We start from the raw sequence: 24134 nt of genomic DNA on the forward strand, positions 1-24134 counted from the left end.
GCACCACCCCAGCTGCTTATTTCACCTGGAATCAGGAGCCTGATGGTCCCTGGCCTTCTAATTTTTCAAGAGAAGTTAGAAATCAACAATTTTATGTGAAATATCTCAAATGCAGGCACTGGCAACTAGTGCGGGTATTTTTAAACACCCCAGTTACCAGCTGCGCCTTACGGCCTCTGCTGACATCACGCCCACACTCGGGGCGATTTTCGTTCTCATTTCCCTCTTATGGAAGTGAACAAATGTAAAGGACACTGCCCGCAGCAGTAGCTCGCTCCAGTGTCCAGTGTTTCCACTCCTCCTCTTCTCCTCTGTCCTTCCTTAGTCTTCAGAACATCCTCTCCTCAGCTCTGGTTTCTAGCCCGCGCCTCCTCCCCTATCTAGACTGTTCTTTCACAGAGGAGGGCCAGTGCTTGATTCTTCAGCTACCAGTGTGCCCCTTGCATGTTGTATGCCCTCAAGAAATACGCGCTGACGGCATAAATGTACAGTGTGAAGTTCTGTAGGAAAATAGACGTACTGTTTGTCTTTTTTTTTTAAGTACTCTTCTCACCTGAAAACCACTCTGCCCTGACTCAGCCTCTCTGCTGCTTCGGGACCAGGGCAGTTACTGCCTTTCAGATAGTGAGTTCCTCCTTCTTTCATTTGAGTCGTGGTGTCACTCATCAGGTTGTCCCTGCCTCAGCACGGTATCGATTTTAAAGACTTTTCCTGGTATTATGTACTTTTCTGTGAGGTTACTGAGAAGTTTCCACGTAGGATTTTGGGCCTTTTGAGTCTTCCACTGCCTAGTTTGGAAACACCCATCCTAGACCAGACCCCTACTAGTTAAAAACTGTCTTCCGTTGGAAGTTCCCTGAAGGGAACTTACTGGCTTGGTCTGTAGGTGACTTCCGTGAGCCAGAGCTGCTGTTCTGTCCTCCCTTTAGCAGGCGGAGACTCTCTCGATTTTAAATGGATGGAGTTCTGCATAAAGAAAAGAGCTTCTGCCTGTGCTTATAGAGATATCACTGCCACTGCACGTCCTGGGGACTGTTTTAATGGTCCCAGAGTATTTTTAGCATCATATTTAAGTCAATTTATTTCTCACCCCAACTCTAGGGAGAAGATTGCCTACTTCACCAGAGCAAAGATAAGCATCCCGTCCCTGCCGGCTGACGATGTGTGATTACAGGGTTTAAGAAATTATTTTGTCACCTGTTCACTTTTTTAGGGAGGGTAAAAGACTGAAGATTTGTTTTTTTGTTTTGGTGTTTGGTTGTTTTTGGTAACATAACTGTCAACTCTTGAAGAACTTTTATTTCACGTCAGATTTTCAACATTTTAATTTTAATTTGTAAAGTATCTTGAGTGTAATTTTTATGTGCTTAAACAAGAAAAAATCAGATAAGAAAAATGGGATAATCTGGTACACAAATGTTGCCCAGAATGTGCGCATTGCCAGTGGGCATTATTTTGTAAACACGGGATGGAGGCAGTACTACCCCACGTGTGTACTGTTGAGCCGACTGTTGAGAGACAACTTGGTTCAGCAGGTGGTCTTGCTTCTCCTTGTGTTCCTGTGAGTAGGCCGTGCCGATGGCAGCAGCGCCACATGGTATCTGTGCGCTGGCAAGGAGCGGAGCGCTTTCCATTTGGAGGCAGTGTGAGCAGTCGCTGGGGTGCGGCGTTCCAAAGTCCACCCAAAATGGATGCTGCGTTCATGGCCATCACCTGTGCGGGAACACCTGGTTTCCTTAAAACAATTTCCTTTTTGTCCTTTTATATTTTTCTAAAGAAAACAAAAATATAAACTACCAAGTGCTCTTCAGAATAAGAATACAAAGGAGCACTGCTCTTGGCTACACTAAAGATCTTGGGATTCATGACACTGAGGGCAAGGAGAAGAAAGAACACCAGCCATGTAGAGATACAAATAAGCTCATCAAATGAGCGGCTGCTTTGTCTCACTCAGCCTGAATTTGCATAAGTGTTCGAATGTGAGTTTCTGGCTTGCACCAGTGTTTTGCCCTGAATCTAAGGATGGTACCAAGTGGTGGCCCTGTGTTCTGAGGACAGAGAAAGCGGGAGGTGTGGAGAGAAACGCATCGGCACTCATTTGGTATAACCAAGAAGAGGGGAAAAGATGTCTTGATAGAATGAAAGTTGCCAAAAACAAACGAGTTTATCAAGAGATTTCTAACATTTAGTAGAAATTACTTCATAGCTCTCATTTTTAGAGGATTCTATCTATAATTTATGGTAAATAGTTCGGAGGCAAAGGGAAGAATGTGCCTGGGGGGATTATTAATTTGAAGTATAAGCTAAATTGTTTATAAAATGACTTTTGGATGAACAAGTTTAGAGAGAGAAACTGACTAATGTGTCCTCCAGTTTAGAATTTCACCTTACCCAACCCAGGCACGTCTTAAAAAAACATATCCTCAGTGCAGCTCTGCCAGCATCAAGCTTTTAAAATATATAATATTTAGACCATTTAAACCATACTTATTACTCAGAAACAATTTGGGGTTAGCCATCTAATATAGCAAATAAAATAGATTTTTTTAAAGAAATCCAAAATTGTCTTAAAGGAACCCCTTAAAGAACAAAAAAGTTGTGTTCCTAAGAATGCTCACTAGCAAGAATTTTTACTTTCCTGGAAGCAATTGGATATATTTTGGAAAGTTCATGTTATTGGAATCGAAGTTCAAATTAAGCAACTTCTGAGCCTAGAACTTTATTTTTTCCTAAATGTCCCACCACTTAACATACAAATTTCTTTGAAAACATAACTGGACATGGCAGACACTACTTTGAACAAAAACCAGCCTAGTGAATTGACTGAGTACAGTCCTTTAAGACTGCCCAGTTCATTCTATTAGATGACTAAGGAAAACTAGAAAAAGAATACAGTTCACCCTTGTTGAGGTCCAATGTGAAAGACAGAAGTTTATTTAACGTAGAGGTGAATGAAGGTGAGCTGTTTTCAGCGTCTTAGTTTGACCATGAAAATGTCTATAGAATTATGTGTAGTTGTTCTGTACGATTTTATTTTCTTCATTTATTTATTTACAGTCTTATTTATGTTCTGTTTAATATATAGTTTGATTCTGGCCATTTTAAATATTTGACACAGAAGAGACTATATTGGAATATTTACAGCTTTATAAGTCTTTCATCAGATTAGCTGTTGACTTTTTGTAATACAAAAAGTTTCAGACAAGTATTAAAGAATAAAATCTGTCTCAGGCTGGTAGTTAGCAGTTGTGACCAAGATGCTTTTGGTTGTTGTATTTCACAAGATTTCCTCATTTCTAACATGAGAGATGAACTTATTTTAATATAATCCTTTTTCTACACTTTAAAAGTCAGCAATAGTGTTATGTATTTATAGGCAGCTTTTAATAATCTTGTCATATTTGTACTAACCCAAATGATTCACAGTGACAAAACATTTTAATAACTTGATCACAAAACCATATGGACAAATACGAATTTTAATATTATAAATACTATTTTTAAAAGGTAGAATTTATTCGCACAGGGTAAAAAGAATGTAATATTTAGTTCTCAAGTTTGAATTATCATTATATTATTACAATTTTGTATATCAGAATCTTAAGTGTTACAGGTACAAAAAGGATATTGCTAGCCAAATGAACAAAGTTTAGCTAAATCTCTGTAGCATGCAAATCAAATAAATTAAAATTTTTTGCTATTGCTTTATCTATATTGTATTAAATATCAAAAGCTCAGGACTGAACTTAATATTTAATCAGGTTAAATTCTGAACATGTTTCTGTTTTAATCTGTCTTGTTTGTAAATGTATGCAAATACATCACATAGATTAACTTTGGTTTCTGCACTTTCCATGTGTTTGTGGGTGGAAAAAAATTCAGTCGGTTTTTAAAAAAACAAAAACAAAAAACAAAGCTACATATTGCCTAATAGTCTATTTCAGTGTCGTTTATTGTTCAGTTTATTTCCCTGATTGGCACAAACACATGAGTTTCCTGGAACCATGTACCAAGCAAATACAGAATATTTCACGAAGAAATCCCCAAGCCAGCAGTTTGTGATGAATAGTTCTTGTTGGAACGATATGTATTGCTGATAAAAAAGGACGAAGTCTTTTCATTGTGCAAATAAAATGAAGGGCTCCAGAGTATGTGCTCTGTGGTCGTTCCGCCTGGGCTGGCAGCGTGCTCCATGGAGAGGCAGCCATCCCAGGAGGTTCTCTACACACACACAGTCCTGCCCTGCCCTGCCCCCCACAGACTGCTCAGTGCCAGGGAAGCCAGAAACGCTGCCCATGAAATACCGAGCACAGGATGCAGAAGCACGTTTGTGTGCCAGAGTCTACTTGAATCATCCAAAACACAAGATCACCCTCCTGCTTCTGACATAGTTTAGAAGGCATGACTGAACGTGGCTGCCTTTTGAGAAAAGGTTCCATAGAGACACTGAGGTCTCTGATTCAGGAGATGATGTGTCTACGCCTTTCACCTCTAAAGCTTTTAAAGAGCTAATCATTATTTTATATAATAAGACGTCATGCATTTTAAATAAATATGCGGCTCAGGCTTATTATACTAGGTCATCTTAAACACCTGAAGGAAGTCAACGATCTGCCAAATGATTCCGCTCCATATGAATAACACCTTCAAAGACACACACAGATTAATGTTTTATTGACCACTTCTCTGCAATCACTATTTGAAAATTGAGAGCACTCATCCACAGTAATGGGTGTCGTTACCATTAAGTCTTGATTGGTTTTGATCTCAGAGTAGAAGATAAAAATCGTTTACCAGTCTTGGAAAGAAACTATAGTTTAATAGCCACAGGAAAAAATGCATTTTCGAAAATCAGAAGCACAGTGAGATGACTAGAGCGGGACTTCCTACCAAATCCAGTGTTGAGCAAGCATCTCCTGAACAGCAGACGCTTGTCCTTTCCGGCTTAGTTTTTCAGGTTGGTGTTTCTTGTCTCCAGTTGATGATGATCTTCCATTTGCGCCACTGCATAGTGGCCCGAAGCTAGGAGAGTGTGGCTGGAGCAGGCTGCACCGTTGAGCAGACACCCTCCCAGTAGAAGAGAAAGTCCAGCAGACCAGCCCAGGAAGAGGGCCTCCCCAAACTCCCACCTGGGGACAAAGTCCGGGACGTTCTCATCCCAGAACTCCTGAACCGTCTTGTGGGCAACCCAAGAGACAGGAACCAGGGCTGTGATTCCCGAGGCCCAGGACAGAACTCCTCCCAGGATCAGCAGTCGCCTCTTGAGATCTCTCTGACCCTCTCCAGTTCTCACACAGTCCAGGCCAAACCCAGAGAGCAGCAGGCCCAGAAATCCCAGCCCGTTTGACAGAAGCATTAAGATCCGGGAGACCCTGAGTTCAGCAGGCAAAGCCAGGAAGGAGTCAAAGTCCTTGCATTGCATCCCCACTTCCTCTTGGGTGACACAGGTTTGCCAGAGTCCCATGGTCCAGTTTTCCATGTCATTTAAGTCCAGGTTGAGGTTCTTCCAGTGTGGCAGGTAGTTTGTAAGACAGGATAAAACCCATCCCAGCAAAGATAATGAAACTCCAGCTAGTTGAGCCACAGTTCTAAATACTAAAGCCATTATAATGTCCTGAGAGCTTTAACCAAACTAACTCCTGTCCTCTGGTTGCTGTGAAAAGAAGTGTGACACTTGTGTTATAACTTATGAAGCTCAGAAATATTTCTTCATTGTGTATATAGGAGGATTCTTGCCAGAGTTGCTATTGTTTGATTCCATGTTGAATGGGTTTCAGAAAAGGATAGGGAAATAATGCTGCAAACCAGTAATGCCAAGGTGTGGCCAAGATCGTGTTTGTGTCCTGTGGGCTGGATTTTGCAGAAAGCAGTTTGTCACTGAAATATAATTAAGTGATAATAATCCTCCTTTCGTTGTTAAGGTTAAAATGGTTTTCATGTTATTCCCAACCTTTCTAACAAAGAATTAAGTCTGAATGCAAAATGTTTAACTGATGGTTTTGGTTCAACACCTCTTGCTTTGTATCTCACTAATTGCACCTGTCAGATTTTCATCTCTTACGGTTCTCACATTTCAAATGTGCATGTTATGGTAATACTGAGTGTTACTTTTAAAAAATAGGTTCAAGAAAAGTATTTCTTAACCAAATAAATCAATCTTATCAGAAATATCTCTACACCTTAACTTGGGCCTGTGTTTCAGAAATTCCTCAGGCTACATATACCACACGGCATTTGAAGCAATACCAAACTACATATGTAGTTTATTTAACTGCATGCCTTTCTGTCAAATTTACGCTTGTGTGCATAAACACTTTTTTCTTATATATACTTTCTAAGTCGAGGAAAGAGTTCAGCATTAGGACTCTGCAGGTTGGCATCAGCATTTCTGTTTATTCACCACTAAAGTATATATCCCCATGTTAGTGATTTTTCATTGAACAAAGGAAAGTTTTTATTCAAATGACCTGACAATATCTGGATATTAAGAAAAATGTCTTTGGAATTGTTTTTCTTTTTTTAATACGAAGGTTTTGAGGGAAAGGATGAGAGAAGAGATCGGCCAGTATTTTAAATCTGAGAGTATCACGAGGTACTGAAAACCCTTCAGCCTCATAAAATCTTGTCGCACTGAGTGCCTGGTAATACCCTAAACATAAACCACTTCTGTTCAAAGAAGAAAAAAGTCGTTGCTGTGGAAATAACACTTTGGGGTTGGCTTAGCATGTGGCTTTGCTAAAGTAGAACACTTAAAATTTTCAGATTGTTAGTTTTTTTCTTCAGGAAACAGAAACTAATGATCATTTCTAACTACCAACAACAACAACAACAACAAAAGCTTTCTAATACAAAATTTACACATTAAAGCTTGAAACTGACTATACTGGACAGCCACCACATTAATTTCAATAACCGGATCAGTGAAGCTTGTTTCACTTCTACCTATATAATGCTTACCATAATCATTTTCTTTTAGATGAAATATTTTTCCTTCATTATTCTCTAGATTTTAGAGGGAAGTGGGTCTGCCTACTGTAGAGAAATAGTTACTGAATGAGAAAACGTGAGCATCACAGATTTAGCTGCAAAACAAAGAGATCTTTGTCATCACGGTTGATACAGGATACATCTCTGGCCTCGTCGGAGTCTTACACTTGAGGATCTGCCGTCCCGTCTTCCAGGTAGGGACACTGAGTTTGCATTTGCGCCACTGCATAGTGGCCCGAAGCTAGGAGAGTGTGGCTGGAGCAGGCTGCACCGTTGAGCAGACACCCTCCCAGTAGAAGAGAAAGTCCAGCAGACCAGCCCAGGAAGAGGGCCCCCCCAAACTCCCACCTGGGGACAAAGTCCGGGACGTTCTCATCCCAGAACTCCTGAACCGTCTTGTGGGCAACCCAAGAGACAGGAACCAGGGCTGTGATTCCCGAGGCCCAGGACAGAACTCCTCCCAGGATCAGCAGTCGCCTCTTGAGATCTCTCTGACCCTCTCCAGTTCTCACACAGTCCAGGCCAAACCCAGAGAGCAGCAGGCCCAGAAATCCCAGCCCGTTTGACAGAAGCATTAAGATCCGGGAGACCCTGAGTTCAGCAGGCAAAGCCAGGAAGGAGTCAAAGTCCTTGCATTGCATCCCCGCTTCCTCTTGGGTGACACAGGTTTGCCAGAGTCCCATGGTCCAGTTTTCCATGTCATTTAAGTCCAGGTTGAGGTTCTTCCAGTGTGGCAAATAAGTTGTAATAATGGATAAAATCCATCCCAGAAAAGATAGTAAAAGTCCAACAGATTGCATCACTATTCTAAAGATCAAAGCCATTGCAACAAGTCTCAGGACTTTGCCACCCCTATAGGGTCTGCTGTCTTTTGTGGTTGGCGGTAATGTGACGATCTTGGTTCTATGCTGCCTGGAATATAAGCTGTGGTCATTAACACTGTGGGCACTCTGAAATGCGTTTTTGTTCTTCTTGAATATAATGTTTCATGTAAAGGACGAAGGACTCTGTTAAAACTATGAGTTAGGCTTTCTGATAAGCACTTGATCTGTTACCTTCCAATTTGGTAAAATTATATCCCCAATGCCTGATGATTATAAGTCTAAGGATGAACAAAGAAGGCTCTATGACCCCTCACCCTAAAATACAACAGAAATCTTTGTGCTTCAATATGGATTAATTAGATTTTAAGTGGTGATAAAAGGCCAGCTCTTTCTACAACAGGACTTCATTGTAAGAGCTGAATCTGAGATTTCAGGGATGCAAAACAAGGCCTTGTAAAGAAAGGTAGACTGTTTCCTATAATCTCTATTCTTCTCAGACTTCCTTAACCTACACAAGAGCCTGGCCCACATCCTCCAGTGTGGCAGGAGCTCAGTGGGACTTGGCAGGAAGGTTCCTCGGATTCCTTTGAAAGGTAGAGTCTGGCTTATGGGACTGATTAAAATGAAAAGGACTGAGGCTGATGCCGGGGGGTACTGGGTGAGGGAGGGACGTCCCGGGAAGTTCCCGCATTCACTCTGTGGTTTTCTCCATCCTCGTTAAGGACTTGGAGGTAAAGCGTGATGTCTCAGCGTCCAGGGAGGTGTTTTTTGTCCAGAGCTGAGCTGTCCCCTTGTCATTTCAGCAGCCTACGCAGAGCAACACCAGGCTTCAAGACTCCTGCCGGCTCCCAGACAAAAGTCTCTGGTACAAACACAATAGCTACAATGGAGCTGAACTTCGAGGCTTCATCTTGTTTGTTTTTTTGGCTGAGGCCACACCTTGAGAGCATACTTCTGCAGAGGGTGACCCCTCAGAGAACACAGGGCCAGCCTCACAGGCCAGGACAAGAGGTCACCTGCCCCAGATTCTCCTCTCTGCATGGCCCCTGGGCATCCTGCACCCGCTCAGAGGAGATAAAATCAGATGGGCCCACAGGACATACAGGTTCCTAACGGTGGAGCCACTCCCCTGATAGGTTCTAACCTGGAGAAATAGAACCACTGCCCATCATGTTGAACAGTGGAGTGTAGCCCAGGATCAGAGATGATCTTTTATGGTGTCTCTGAATAGGAGATCGGAGAGACAGAACCTGGATCCCGAGGTATCCAAATTATTTTGGATAAGATTGCATAAGATTTAGATTTGAGGTAGTACTTTCTTCAGCTTTTCCCATCATCTTAAGTTTAAAAAGAAAAAGCTATGCCACCAGATGAACTCTTCCTTCATTTTTACGAATTTTCAGAATTCCTGAGGATATATTGGTGCCCACCATCCTGAAATAAGTCATTTCAGGGTGCATAAAGACACCCGGATCCAGAGGGCTGGAGACCTGTCTGGGCTCATCACCAGTGCACAGGATATGGCGAGCTTGAGCTCCCTTGCAGGAGGCAGTCAGGGTGATGAAGGCCTGGGGAGCAGGCGTGAAAGATCATAGGGAGATGATTCTTAATATCACAGTGAAACGCTTTTTAAAAACCTAGTGGAATAGGCTGCTCTGTGACGTGGTGAGCTCTCCCTGCTACAGGCGTCTAAGCCAAAGGTTGTCACCTGCCAGGGTTATCACGGAGGGGATTTCTGCTGTGGTGGGCATTGGACCTGCATAACCTCTGAGCACCCTCCCAATTCATTTATTCTTCCAGCATTAAGAAATACGTTGTGGGCCAGGCACGGTGGCTCACGCTGGTCATCCCAACACTTTTGGAGGCCGAGGCAGGCGGAACACGAGGTCAGGAGTTTGAGACCAGCCTGACCAACATAGTGAAACCCCGTTTCTACTAAAAATACAAAAATAGCCAGGCATGGTGGCGCGTGCCTGTAGTCCCAGCTGCTCAGGAGGCTGAGGCAGGAGAATCGCTTGAACCAGGAGGGAGAGGTTGCCGTGAGCCGAGACGTGCCACTGCCCTCCAGCCTGGGCGACAGAGGGAGACTGTTTAAAAAAAACAAGGTGTGAGCCCCTCCTGCTGAGCAGGCACTGAGTGCTGGACAGTATGGATGCGACCCCTCCACGGTCCCTGTGGGGCTCACATTGGTACTAAGAGGCCATCAGGAAACAAGATAACTCAGAGAAGTCAAAGGAGCTGGGATATGAGTGTTCCAGGCAGAGACACGCAGCTGCAACAGTCCTGAGGCGGGAGTCTGCTTGGGCAGGAGCAGGAAGCATGAAGGTAGCCCGGATGCGGCTCTGGGAGGACCCCCACCCCCACATTTCAGTGCCTGAGTCAGCTGCTTCGGTCGCTCACAGAGTGCGGGTGGGTAAGATTGGGCCAGCAGACATAATTACCACCACCTTGTTCAGGGTGTGGAGAGCTACATTGTCTCTGTCCGAAATTGTTCGTCTAAAGTATGGAGGTTTACACACATAGCTCAGAAACAGAGCTGGAGAAGTCAGCCGACTGAAGACTGAAGCTTAGGGTGAACACCATCCTAGTTTGCCCAGGATTGTCAGGATTTTAGTCCTGAAAGTCACACATCCTGAGAAATGCTTGGTCCAGGGCAAGGGTTGATAAACATCCCGTAATAAGCCATCCCAAAACTTAGGTACTTGAAACAACAATCATATTTCTACTCTTTTTTTTTTTTTTTTTTTTTTTTTTTTTTTTTGAGATGGAGTCTTGCTCTGTCACCCAGGCTGGAGTGCAGTGGCGTGATCTCAGCTCACTGCAACCTCCACCTTCCCAGTTAAAGAAATTCTCCTGCCTCGGCCTCCGGAGTAGCTGGAATTACAGGCACACACCATCACACCTGGTTAATTTTTGTATTTTTAGTAGAGACAGGAGTTCATGTTGGCCAGGCTGGTCTCAAGTTCCTGATCTCAGGTGATCCGGCTGCCTCAGCCTCCCAAAGTGCTGAGATTACAGGCATGAGCCACTGTGCCCAGCTGGCAATTTCTATGTATTTTGCTCGTGAATGAGGCGCAGCTTGGGACTCAGCAGGGACCAGTTGTCTCTGCTCCAGGCGGCATCAGCTCAACTGGGGGCTGGAGGGTCCCTTTCCAAGGTGGGTCACCCACATGGCGGCTGCCAGCAGAGAGCTCAGCCTCTGTCATCATATAGGGCACAAAAAACACACAGACAAGGCCACCTCAAGCCAAATCGTAGCCAGATTGCTGCTGTAAGCGGCCTCACCTCATCGGCTGGCAACAGGAGCTGTGGACCCTGGGTCCTGCAAGAGAGGATTGAGGAAGGACGAAGGCAGAGGCCTGAGAGGTCCAGCAAAAGCTTTGGATTCTGAAGTCAGTGGAGAAGCCCAATCTTCCACTGTCAAAATGACCCTTTAAAAATCCCTTAAGCATTGGAGATCAATACACATCTCTCCCCAGGCCCAGCTCGCTGGGGTCTTCTCTGGCAATGGGCCAGGTTACTCCGGGTCCACAGTTTGAGCACAAAATGAAGAAGTCGGCTTGGTTTGGGATTTTGCAGGAAGATTAGCTGCTGAATCTGAAGGCGGCAGAATCCAGAGAGGAGGGCACTGGGAACACTGGGACGTCACAGGCTTCCCCGCCTCCCCTCCGCAGCACCCAGCAGTGCTGCCGGGAAGAGCCGCCCTTCCTCCTCACCGGCGCGGGCCTCCCCAGCACTTTGATAAATAGGTGAAGATGAGGGGTTCCTCTGGCTAAACACGGTTTTATCTGATTAAAAGAAAATCTATGGTTTATTTTTTCTTGATTTTTCTTTCTTTCTTTCTTTTTTCTTGGAGATAAGAGTTTTGCTTTTGTTGCCCAGGCTGCAGTGCAGATCTCGGCTCACCGCAACCTCCGCCTCCGGGGTTCAAGCGATTCTCATGCCTTAGCCTCCCGTTTTCTTAATAATTCTTTCCCTACTAAATAGTAATTCACGCTATTAATACTATTGACCTTATTATTAAGGACAAGACACGCTGTTACCCTCACAACCCCCACAGCACAATACCTTGTATCTACTATGTGTTCAACAAATATTTGTCTAATAAATTGATTATTTAATCAATTCTAAATGATAATAAAGTAAATATAAAACGCCAACACTATAGATGCCATTCCCATTGCCAGTGCCCTTTCATCATGGTGACAAAACCAACTGTCCTGGAGCGTCTGAGCATGAGGAGTGGGAGAAGAAATATTGCTGAAGCCTCACGAGTTGGCGAACAAGAGCGTCCTCTTCCAGAAGGGCATCAAGAATGACATCTCTTAGGTGCGGGAAAAAGACTAGAAGGCTAAAGGCCCCCCAAAATATTCACCAGGTGCTAGAAATGGATGCTTTTTCTTTTCCTTGTTTTGATTGTTTTTATTTTCTAAATTTTCTACAAAGACTGTGCAGGATCCTCATAAGAAAAAAAAAAAAAGATGTAAAAGAAAAAAAGATGATCTGCTGGACAAAATTAACTTTCTTTTGTCAGATCATAATAATAGGTAACAATTATCTAGAGCCTTCTACATACCAGGCACTGTTCTGAGACTTTAACATGGATTATCTCATTGAATCCTCACAATCACACAATGGGGGTAGATACTAGGTGCATCACTATTTTACAGACGATAGGGCTAAGCACAGTGGGGCAAGTAACTTGCCCAATGTCATGGGGTAATTTACAGAGCCGTGAAGGTAGCACCTCAGTTCCTTTCCCAGTGATATGGTTTGGCTGTGTCCCCACCCGGATCTTGAATTCCCACGTGTTGTGGGAGGGGCCTGGTGGGAGGTACTGAATCATGGGGGCAGATCTTTCTCATGCTGTTCTCGTGATAGTTAACAAGTCTCATGAGATCCTATGGTTCTATAAGTGGGAGTTTCCCTGCACAGGCTCTCACTCTCTTTGCCTGCTGCCATCCATGTAAGATGTGACTTGCTTCTCCTTGCCTTCTGCCATGATTGTGAGGCTTCCCCAGCCACATGGAACTGTAAGTCCATTAAACCTCTTTCTTTTGTAAATTGCTCAGTCTGAGGTATGTCATTATCAGTAGCATGAAAATGGACTAATATACCCAGAGCACAGAGGTACCTGGGCCTGGACCTCTGAGTCTATACTGTACAGTGTTGTTCCAAGCAGAGCTTCTGCATGGAAACCACCTGAGGAACTTATCCAGCTCGACTTTCGTGTTCCCCCCTCCCCTGCCTGCAGTGTGCTGCTAAATGTTTAACAGCGACTCTCAGGTTGGTAGCCCTGGATTACAACCTCTGCCAATTTCCATGATGGAAATACTCTCACCATGGCCAATACCAGGCTACCAATGTGGAATCACTGAGTATGCAGTGAGTTAGGAAGAGATAATACAGTCATGTAATGGTGACTATAGCAATGGGGACACATGCTGAGAAATGGGTCATTAGGGAATTTTTGTCATTGTGCAAACGTCACAGAGTGAACTTACACAAACCTAGATGCTCTAGCCTCCTCCTCCCCGAGGCTGTATGGTATGGCCTATCGCTCCTAGGCTGCAAACCTATACAGCGGATTACTATACTGAGGACTGCAGGCAGTCGTAACACAATAGGGATTTGCATATCTAAACATAGAAAAGATGCAGTGGAGGCCAGTTGTGGTGGCTCACACCTATAATCCTAGCACTTTGGGAGGCTGAGGTGGGCGGATCACCTGAGGTCAGAAGTTCAAGATCAGCCTGGCCAACATGGTGAGACCCCATCTCTACAAAAAATACAAAAATTTTAGCCACGCATGGTGGTATATGCCTGTAATCTCAGCTACTAGGGAGGCTGAGGCAGGAGAATCACTTGAACCTGAGAGGCAGAGGTTGCAATGAGCTGAGATTGCACCACTACACTCCAGCCTGGGTGACAGAGCCAGACTCTTGTCTCAAAAAAGAAAAGAAAAGAAAAAGAAAAAGAAAAAAGATGCAGTGGAAATGCAGTATTAAAATGTTACTGCACTGCCATATACACAGTCTGCCGTTGACTTAAACGTCAATATATTAGGTGAGGCTATCTAGATACAATAGCTGTAGGTAACCTCAAGAACATAGATAATAGCAAAATAATGAGGAAGGGATATGTTTGGAGTGTTCATTTGCTTGTCATATCATTTATAAGTTTATATAATTCAATTTTCAGTGATGACTGTTTAACAACCAACTCCCAGAATTCCTGAAAAGTTGACAGCCTCTGGAGCCCATGTGAGACAGGTCCTGCAAATCCCCGTGACAAGCACAGACACTGCACATCCCGGGGAGGGTCCCGGGAGCTGGGGGCAGGATTCTGCAGGTCAGCAAGCTCCTCCAGCACTTTTCTCACAAGCTGAGGCTTGTGAGTTTGAGAACTGGACCATCTGGCTTTGCTGCCCGGAGCACAGGTCTGAGACCCCTCAGAATCCTCAGCCAAGCCCAGCCATACCGCAGATGCCCAGCCACACCGCTGATACCCAGCCACACCGCTGATACCCAGTCACACCGCTGATACCCAGCCACACCGCTGATACCCAGTCACACCGCAGATGCCCAGCCACACCGCTGATGCCCAGCCACACCGCTGATACCCAGCCACACCGCTGATGCCCAGCCACACCGCTGATACCCAGCCACACCGCAGATGCCCAGCCACACCGCTGATGCCCAGCCACACCGCTGATGCCCAGCCACACCGCTGATACCCAGCCACACCGCTGATGCCCAGCCACACCGCTGATCCCAGCCACACCGCTGATGCCCAGCCACACCGCTGATCCCAGCCACACCGCTGATACCCAGCCACACCGCTGATGCCCAGCCACACCACTGATGCCCAGTCACACCGCTGATGCCCAGCCACACCGCTGATACCCAGCCACACCAATGATGCCCAGCCACACCGCTGATACCCAGCCACACCGCTGATACCCAGCCACACCGCTGATGCCCAGTCACACCGCTGATACCCAGCCACACCGCAGATGCCCAGCCACACCGCTGATACCCAGTCACACCGCTGATACCCCGTCACACCGCAGATGCCCAGCCACACTGCAGATGCCCAGCCACACCACTGATGCCCAGGCACACCGCTGATACCCAGTCACACCGCTGATGCCCAGCCACACCAATGATGCCCAGCCACACCGCTGATACCCAGGCACACCGCTGATGCCCAGCCACACCGCTGATGCCCAGCCACATCAATGATACCCAGCCACACCACAGATGCCCAGCCACACCACAGATGCCCAGGCACACCACTGATGCCCAGCCACACCGCAGATGCCCAGCCACACCGCAGATGCCCAGCCACACCGCTGATGCCCAGTCACACCACTGATACCCAGGCACACCGCTGATACCCAATCACACCACAGATACCCAGTCACACCACAGATGCCCAACCACACTGCTGATGCCCAGCCACACCAATGATACCCAGCCACACCGCAGATGCCCAGCCACACCGCTGATGCCCAGCCACACCGCAGATGCCCAGCCACACCGCTGATGCCCAGCCACACCGCAGATACCCAGGCACACCGCAGATACCCAGGCACACCGCAGATGCCCAGCCACACCGCTGATGCCCAGCCACACCGCTGATACCCAGCCAAGCCACTGATGCCAGGCACACCGCAGATACCCAGTCACACCACAGATGCCCAGTCACACCGCTGATACCCAGCCACACCGCTGATACCCAGGCACACTGCAGATGCCCAGTCACACCGCTGATACCCAGCCACACCGCTGATACCCAGCCACACCGCTGATGCCCAGCCACCCCGCAGATACCCAGGCACACCGCAGATGCCCAGTCACACCGCTGATACCCAGCCACACCGCTGATGCCCAATCACACCACAGATACCCAGCCACACCGCTGATGCCCAGCCACACCGCTGATGCCCAGGCACACCGCAGATACCCAGCCACACCGCTGATGCCCAGTCACACCGCTGATGCCCAGCCACACCGCAGATGCCCAGGCACACCGCAGATACCCAGCCACACCGCTGATGCCCAGCCACACCGCTGATGCCCAGGCACACCGCAGATACCCAGTCACACTGCTGATGCCCAGCCACACCGCTGATGCCCAGCCACACTGCTGATGCCCAGGCACACTGCAGATACCCAGCCACACTGCTGATGCTCAGCCTTCAGGCCATGGAGGAGGCAAAAGAGCAGATTGGTCTGGATTTTGCCCACCCACCTCCGGTGGTGCCTACCTCTTGATTTTTGCTGTTTCACTCAAGTGACTTGTCTGAAATATAGAGTGATCCCTTATGTCTTTCTGTTCCAATCCTCCAAACACCACCAGCTTGGCCTACAGACATTTAGGATGTGGTGGTTAAAAATATATATTGCTTTTAGATTTATAGCACTTACCGGTTACTTGAATTGATGCATTTAATTTTGTCATTACCAGCCAATCTATTAGTTAAATGCTCCTGAAGCTTTCATCAAAGCATTTGGGGAAAGAAAAAAGAATTTAAAAAAAGTCCAAGTTCTTGCCCATTGGAGGAAAAAAAAAGCCAACCAGAGACTCTAAGGAAAAAATATATAAACAAGTATAAACTCGTACTTATCTGGAAACTGGGACTTTAAACTTGCAGGCAGTAGTGGCTTCCTACATCAGGGGATCTTTAGGGAACCACCAGCAGAAAGTTCCTCCCCGTGGCCTGACACGTTTTGCACAGGACATTCAGGGGGTGAATGGAATGGAAGAAGGTGGTGGAAGGGGTTCTGCCCAGCAGCCCATCGCCAGGACAGATCTGGAGGGGTGTGTGCAGACCCTTCCAGAAGGCCCCATTGCTGCTGCCCAGTAGCTCCCAGTCCAGAGGGTGGGGGTCTGAAGACATAAGCAGGATGTGTTGCCTCCACATAATGACTCTGCTGTGAGTGACTCCGGGGTGCCCTCAGTCTGATTCAGGTGACGGCATTTAAGAGACGAAGGAGGGGAACCCTAGTCGGTATTCACTTGACCTCTGCCTGTGTGTACACTGGCAAGGAGGAATGTGTGGACTTCTAGGAGCAGGAAACAAACCCTTTTCATAGCCGAGTGGGTGGGGATGGAGTGTTTCTGAAAGCCTAGAGATAACTGTCTCTGTCTTCTGAGGCCCTGAGATTTTATGCCAAACTGTCAAGGTACTAATGCCTAAGAAATAATAGGAGACATCGGCTCTCGATAGTGAAGGGAACATCCTGTCATGCAACAACCAAGGGACAGAGGCCAGAATAACACGTCTCAGTCTGTTCTGTGCTACTATAATGGAATACTTAAGACTAGGTAATTTACCGGAAATGTATTTGGCATGATCCTTTTGTAGTTTGTGAGCGTGATGATTGGGTGTTCACACGCATGCGTGAGATGTGCCACCCTCAAACCTTGTTACAATGTCAGCACATTAACCGTCTGATCTGAAAAGAAAGAAAGAAAGAAAAACCTTGTTACAATGTCAGCACATTAACTGTCTGATCTGAAAAAAAAGAAAGAAAGAAAAAGAAATGTATTTGGCTCACAGTTCTGGAGGCTGGCAAGTCCAAGAGCATGGCACTGGCATCTGGTGAGGGCCTCAGTGCTGCAGTGAGGGCCTGCTATGGCTCAAGGCAGAAGGGCGAGAAAGGATGAGAGTGAGGGGGCAAGAGGGACCCAAACTCACTTTTTTAACCACCCACTCTCAAGCTCACTGACTCCCAAGACAAAAGCATTAAGTCCTCCCTGAGTACAGAGCCCTTTTGACCTAATACCTCTTATAAGGCCCCACCTCTAAACACTGAGGATTATGTTTCCAACATATGAACTTTAGGGGACACATTCAAACCGTAGCAAAAGCATAATAATAATAACCAGTATTTATTAAGCACTTACTGCTTGCTAGGCATTAGATTAAGAGCTTTAGCTGTGTTATCGTATTCTCACAAGAACTGTCTGGTATAGACACCATCTTTATCTCCATTTAACAGATAAGGAATCTGAGGCTTAAGTAAGCCAATTAGTTTGCCAAACAATAGTTCAAAGAATGAAGCCTGTCTCACACCAAAGTCCAGCCCTTAATCTTTTATGCTATAAAGAGTGATCTGAGACCATTGTCATGGTTGCCTCTCCCTTTTGTCCTGAAGCTTTGCTTGCTAAAGTTGGCACTCACTTGGCAAGCACTGTGCCTCCTCCTTGGGCCAGAGTCAGAACCCTGAATCCATCTGCCAGCAGTGGGGGCCGAAGCCGTGGGAAGCACATGCTGGCTTTGTGACTGTAAAGTTAGAAACTGCTACCGCAGAGGGGCTTTACAGGGAAGGTTGTGGGAACCGTCCGAGCCAGAGACTCCGTCTCCACCCACTACACAAATAGAAATGAAAAGACCTCTATCTTGGCATTAACTGGGTTCTGTTCTTTGTAAATCCTTTCTAAATATTAATCTAAGCTCCCAACCCTCATGGCTAATGTTTCCTTTAAGTTTCCAGTTAACACATGGGAAAATCATTGCAAATCAGTGACAGCCTTGGCACCTACTCTTGAAGAGGTGGGTGTCTGAGACTCACGGAACCCTAGAGGCAGCCGATACCTCAGGCATCACAGTGTCTTCCTTTTCTAGTGAGCTGAGGATCAGTGTCAAGACTCTGACCAGGCCTCCAGACTCAGATTCCGGGGCTCCTTCCCCTTGGCTGCGCTGCTGGGTTTTAACACGAATCCACAGCCCCAGCTGGTGCCCCAGCCATCAGAATATCTGTCCTTTTCTCCAGGAGAGAGACTGAACTCCATGCAAACATTAGCCAAACACCAGCCATGTCCTGGCAGGCATGCTGAGAGCTGGCAGAGAGGGGAAGGTGTAAGATGGAAACGCCTGGCCCTGGGTAGATATCGCAGGAGCACAGGCGGGCCATGGGTGGGTCCAATCGGGGGACCACTGCAGGGAGCCCTGGACTTCATGAACAGGAGGACTCTGGTCCTGCTTCCGAGAACGACCTTAAAGAAACATCAACCTGAAGACTTTGTGACCATCCGAGGCCCAGCCAGGAGTAGAGACATGAGGACTTTCTGGGCACAAAAGTTAAAACTTGAACTTGCACCATTGCCTGAGTCAGCTTTGCTGTGTGCCTTTCTATCTGGAGCACTGATGTTGCACAACTCCATGGAGCAGCATTTACATAGAACACAGTGTCAATCCCGTCACTTTCGTTCTTTCTCTTTAAACAGAAAGACCAACTGCAGAAAAGCTAAGGTATTGGCCACTCATTCCACAAGTGTTTGTTGGGCATCTAGTGCCAGCCTCGGGGCCAGGCCCTGGGTACACAGTTAACAAAGCAGTCATGGTCCCTGCCTTCATGGAGCTTGAGGTGTAATCGAGTTTGGCAGAAAATACATACTCAATGCCTAAATGAAACCAACTATGGGAAAGACATCAACCGAATACCCATAAGCATCCATGCGCTGGGCTTCCGGGACCTGCAGCCCCCAGCCTGGCAGAGTCACTGCCCTCAGACACTCGACAGGGAGAAGTGGGAAATCCCTCCTGAGCTGGGAAAGGGAAGACTCTGCTTCGGTCAGACCTGCCCCCTGAACCTCAAGGAGCTCAGGTCACATGCTTACAGACCTTTCCAGAACAGTGAACCTTCCTGGGAACCCATCTAAGCAGCTGACCGCGTCCCAGAGACTTTAGTGCTGCCTGGAGCTCTGAAGGATGTGAAGTTACAACTCGAAGCAGCACAGGATGTCCGGCACCAGCATGGCTAAGTCTGAGGTGCGGGAGGGGCTGTGGAGGGGAGGCCTGCCTTGGGTCTCCCGCTGGCACACACCTGCTGCTGCCAGGCTCCCGTGTGCCACAAACGCAGGAGCTCTTTGCTCTCTCAACAGGTTGTTCCATTCAGGGTTTTTGAAAACAGTGCACTAACTCAGTCTCAAGGAGATTTCTCTCTTAAATTCCCCTGCAAAGGAAATTATGGGATTGCCGTGAGACTTTGTGTCATGGCCTTCTCTTTCATAAAATCCTTGTTGTCGGCCAGGCACAGTGGCTCACGCCTGTAATCCCAGCGGGCGATCACGAGGTCAGGAGATCGAGACCATCCTGGCTTACACGGTGAAACCCTGTCTCTATTAAAAATATACAAAAAGATTAGTTGGGCGTGGTGGCGGCACCTGTAGTCCCAGGTACTCGGGAGGCTGAGGCAGGAGAATGGCGTGAACTTGGGAGGCGGAGCTTGCAGTGAGCCAAGATCGCGCCACTGCACTCCAGCCTGGGAGACAGTGAGACTCTGTCTCAAAAAAATATATGTGTATATGTATTTCCTTGTTGTAATACTTCTGTTTCCAGTTCAGAGGCTGCTCCCAAAATCAACAGATTTCCCCACCCAACTGCAGAGCCCACAGGTGAAACTCCTTCAAAGGGGACACTATTTTACCCAGTCGAGGTAAAAGGGCCTTTGAAAGTTCAAATGGTCTTATTTCAGAATTATTACATGGATTTCTCCCCCAAGAGGATGAAACGTTTCCATAAATTAAAGATTAATTTAATACAAATGGAAGAGCTTGGGCTCTGAGATTAGAAAGACCAGGGTTCAAATTCTGACTCCAATCCTTAAATCTATGTGGCCTCAGGCAACTTAACTTCTCTGAGCCTGTCGCCTCGTCTGTAAAATAGTGATAGTCACTGTGCCAGCATTCACATGGTGAGATTGGGGATAGCATTGGAAAGTCTCACAACACATAGTAGGCTCTCAGGGGCAGTGTTTCTTGCCAAGCTTCCCTCAGATCCTGCTATGGGAGAAGAGCTGTGGGTATTATCAACACGAAGATTCCCACCAACCTTCGCTGGAAGAAAAATATCATTTCTAAGAGGAGAAACACCGAATAAAGAGATTGTACATGTGAAATGCTTTGCACCTGTATCTGAATCTTTTCATCCATCCATCATCCATCCATCCATCCATCCATCCATCCATCTGCCTATTCATCCATCCATCTGCCTATTCATCCATCCATCCATCCGCCCGCCTATTCATCCATCCATCCATCCGTCTATTCATCCATCCATCTGTCCTCCCATCCATCCATCCGTGTGCTCATCCATCCATCTGTCCATCCATCCATCCATCCATCCATCCATCCATCCATCCATCTGCTCATCTGTCCATCCATCCATTCTTCCTGCATTACGTATCCTCGTGTTGAATGCCTGTAATAAGCACATCACACATGGGGGATCAGGGATGGAGAAGAGGGGTATTCTCTGTCAAGTAGCTCAGACCATTCAGGGAGGCAGACAAGCAAAGAGGCAACTGCAATGCCGTGTGACAAGTGTGAGGTGAGGGAGGAGGGAGTGGGAGAAGAGACTGAGCACTTGGCTAGGACACATGTCCTGTGCGGCACCACCAGTGAGGCTTCCCAAAGTTGGTGATGTTTCATGTCCATGCAAAGCATGATGGGAGCCATCGGAATTTAATGCCAAGCAGAGAGGAGGGAACGGACAACACAGGGCAAAGGAACAGCATGTGTGAGGCCCAGAAGCCACAGCAGATTCCCAGGCTGGGGAGGCCAGTGGCAGCCACAAGGCAAGGGCTGGGCTCAAGGCTTCTCATTCTTTTTTGAGCCATCAACCCCTTGTGCAACTCTGTGAGGTTTATGAGTCTCTTTTCAGAGTCATGTTTTTAAATGCATAAGTTAAATACACAGGATGACAAAGGCAACCAATGACATTGAAATACAGTAATCACAACACTTAAAAAATAGTAATAGATGTCCTCTATTAACATATTAAATAACAAGATCTAGCAAAGGGTATCCAAGTACCATGGTGTCTCAGTGGTGAAATGTGTAAATATTTCAAGATATTTGAAAAACAACTATATGGCAGTCAACAACTGCCATAATGAAAATATCTGTAGTTTCCACTGATGTCAAAATACCAGTACTCCTAGACCACATGGTTTGTTGCCCACATTCATAATTAAAGAAAATGCTAAATTTCAGTTTGAAGTTAGTAGAAAATGTAATTCCTCCTCCCCACAATTTCCTATTCCTAAGAAGCCCTTTCTTGGCTTTCATGGACTCCAGCTTCACAAACCCCTGGTCCTAACTCAGTTAGCTCCTCCTGCCGCAGCTCCTCAGTCACTCTGGATTCCATGGCCTCAACAATCCAAAATGTGATCATTGACACATTTGTGTCATTGTCCTTCTCGCCTGTGGGCAGGAATTGCATCTGTCCTTTCACCTCTGTGAATCCAGAGCCCATCAGAGCAAGTCTGCACACATTAGATACTCAGGAAATGTTAAATGAATGAATGAGTCATGTCACACCAAGGATTGTGGACTTTGGACAGGGATTTGGGGGTAGAGATTGGAGTGGCATGATGAGATTTACTATGAATTTCAGAGCATGAAAAAATCAAATCTCTGAGGTGTCCCATGTCTACCGCATATATTGTGGCTCAGGTAAGGCAACTGCAAGACAAATAGGAAAAGATAAATAAATCTTTATAATAAGGAAAAGATAAATGTATTTTATTTCACTTGTGGGATTCATGCAACTCCTATCATGATCCTGTAGGAAAGAAAAGAAAAAAAAAACCTTCTTGGCCAATTTTAAGACCTGCTGTGGAAAAACAAAAGTGCTTTAAGAAATAAACACAGAAGTAAATCTTTAACAACCAGAGAGTTAATTTAATGCCATGCAGATACTACAAAATATGAGATACAGCTTTAATGTGTCATTAGTTTTGAAGCTCAAAAAAAAAAAAAAAAAAAAAAAAAAACAAGAATGGACTTTGAATGATAAGAATATGTATTAGTGTTTCTTGAAGAATTTACAGAGAAATAGTTTTTAGGTTTTTCATAATATGCTCATGAACCCCAGCTTGAGAAAACACTGACTTAAGAAACTTAAAATATTTGTTATGAAAATATTAAATGTAAATTACCATTGTAAGTTTTCTCATTATATTCTTAGAATTGCTAATTTTAAAAAAAACTAAAATAAAAAATATAAAATTAAAATCTTGCAGCTGTCCAGGCATCTATGATTCCCAGTGTGAAGAACTTTGTATTTTAGAAAATTATAATTATAGTAAATAGAATATCTAGTTGCCTGAGAAATAGGTAGTTGCCATTTTCTTTGATGTTATGATATATTGACAAAACTTATATTTTAATTGTAAGTGGCTACAACTTAAGGGAAAAAGAAAATAGTAGAATCAAGAGATTCTATTTTTACTATTAATTTATAATTTATATCTCCCCTAACCTATTCCTCTAAATAATCTGAAATTGACTAAAACAATTATAAACTCTGCAAAACAACATTGTTGCAAGAATTTTTAGTTTATTGATTCACCTCTTCTCCACAGAGTATGTGCAACTTTAAAATTTTGAATATTAAATTAAAAGTGATTTTTGCAACCATCTTTAATATCAAAGGCATGACAAGTAAACTCTTGCTTAAGTGAAGACTAATATGCATCTTGTCTAAATCATTAAATAGAAAGATATTGTCAATGTATGTGTCATCATTGTAAACAGTTAAGTGGTTATGGATGGGAAAATCATATCTGTTCTTACCAGTTCATTCTTGGTACTATGACTCATGGCTGATTATATGTCTGCTATCCCTGCTTCCCGTTGGAGGAAGTTCTTGAAGGAAATGGCCATATTCTCTTCCTTTCTGGAAAGTTCTTTCCATTCCTGACATAGTTGGCTTTTCTGAGACCATTTTGCGGTGACCACTGCCAAAACAAGGCTTTGACGGTGCAGCTTCCTACTGCCCGGCAGCACCCACACCTCTTCCTGTCTTCTGCTGCTAACTAAATGCCTGACAGCTTTGGCCTGGGCCACCCACTGTCTTCCCCTTCTTGCTCTTAGACCTAGCATTCAGCACAGTTCCCAGCTCGGATCACTTTTTGTTCGTTTTTTGCATTTCCTGTGATTGTTTCAGGTTAGAATTTCTGCACCCACCCGTAACCCAGGAAACCCCACCCTTGGCTCCCCATGTGTCCAGAATCTAGGAGCTACTCATCACTGTGTGTGAATTAAACTGAATGAAGCGTGGTGATGAGAAGATTCGGGGACCTAAAATGCATTGTGATACATGGATAGTTTGTAAGGGTGTTTTAGACCGACATAGAAAAAAAGAAAATTTGCTTCCTCACAACAAAGTTTTGATTTATCGTTTTTGTTTATTTTTAATTTTCTAGCCTCATTCCATAAGGGGATGCTGAGGTTGCTGGAAAAAACAACTAGAGCCTGACATATGTTAGGAAAAAATGACTCTAATTTTACTAAAGCCAAAAGATA

At 45.4% G+C, this 24134-nt stretch overlaps 3 protein-coding genes and 1 non-coding gene across 4 annotated transcripts in view; 2 read left to right on the forward strand and 2 right to left on the reverse strand.

Annotated features, from left to right (window-relative positions):
• Positions 1-3933, forward strand: part of WWC2 (WW and C2 domain containing 2) — a 218689-nt gene extending 214756 nt beyond the window's left edge. Inside the window, exon 23 of the mRNA XM_008000362.3 lies at positions 1102-3933. Coding sequence (XP_007998553.1) covers positions 1102-1168 — 67 coding nt within the window. The 3' untranslated portion in view covers positions 1169-3933. The remainder of the gene's footprint in view (positions 1-1101) is intronic.
• LOC103236594 (claudin-22) lies at positions 3624-5663 on the reverse strand. The gene has a single exon (XM_037994019.2). It carries the CDS (start codon positions 5603-5605, stop codon positions 4946-4948), a length of 660 nt encoding a protein of 219 aa, XP_037849947.1. The 5' UTR covers positions 5606-5663; the 3' UTR covers positions 3624-4945.
• A 1485-nt stretch (positions 5664-7148) lies between these two features.
• CLDN24 (claudin 24) lies at positions 7149-7811 on the reverse strand. The gene has a single exon (XM_037994017.1). It carries the CDS (start codon positions 7809-7811, stop codon positions 7149-7151), a length of 663 nt encoding a protein of 220 aa, XP_037849945.1.
• Positions 7812-17172: 9361 nt separating this feature from the next.
• On the forward strand, positions 17173-17276 carry LOC119624073 (small nucleolar RNA U13). The gene has a single exon (XR_005240161.1). It is a non-coding gene; the product is annotated as a small nucleolar RNA U13 (small nucleolar RNA).
• The last annotated feature ends 6858 nt before the right edge of the window (positions 17277-24134 follow it).

This window comes from Chlorocebus sabaeus, chromosome 7 (assembly GCF_047675955.1).
Source record: "Chlorocebus sabaeus isolate Y175 chromosome 7, mChlSab1.0.hap1, whole genome shotgun sequence".
Taxonomy (NCBI): Eukaryota; Metazoa; Chordata; class Mammalia; order Primates; family Cercopithecidae; genus Chlorocebus; species Chlorocebus sabaeus.

Excerpts from the sequence above, each read along its gene's own strand:
- CLDN24 (XM_037994017.1), bottom strand. The coding sequence starts at position 7,811 with ATGGCTTTGATCTTTAGAATAGTGATGCAATCTGTTGGACTTTTACTA.
- LOC103236594 (XM_037994019.2), bottom strand. The coding sequence starts at position 5,605 with ATGGCTTTAGTATTTAGAACTGTGGCTCAACTAGCTGGAGTTTCATTA.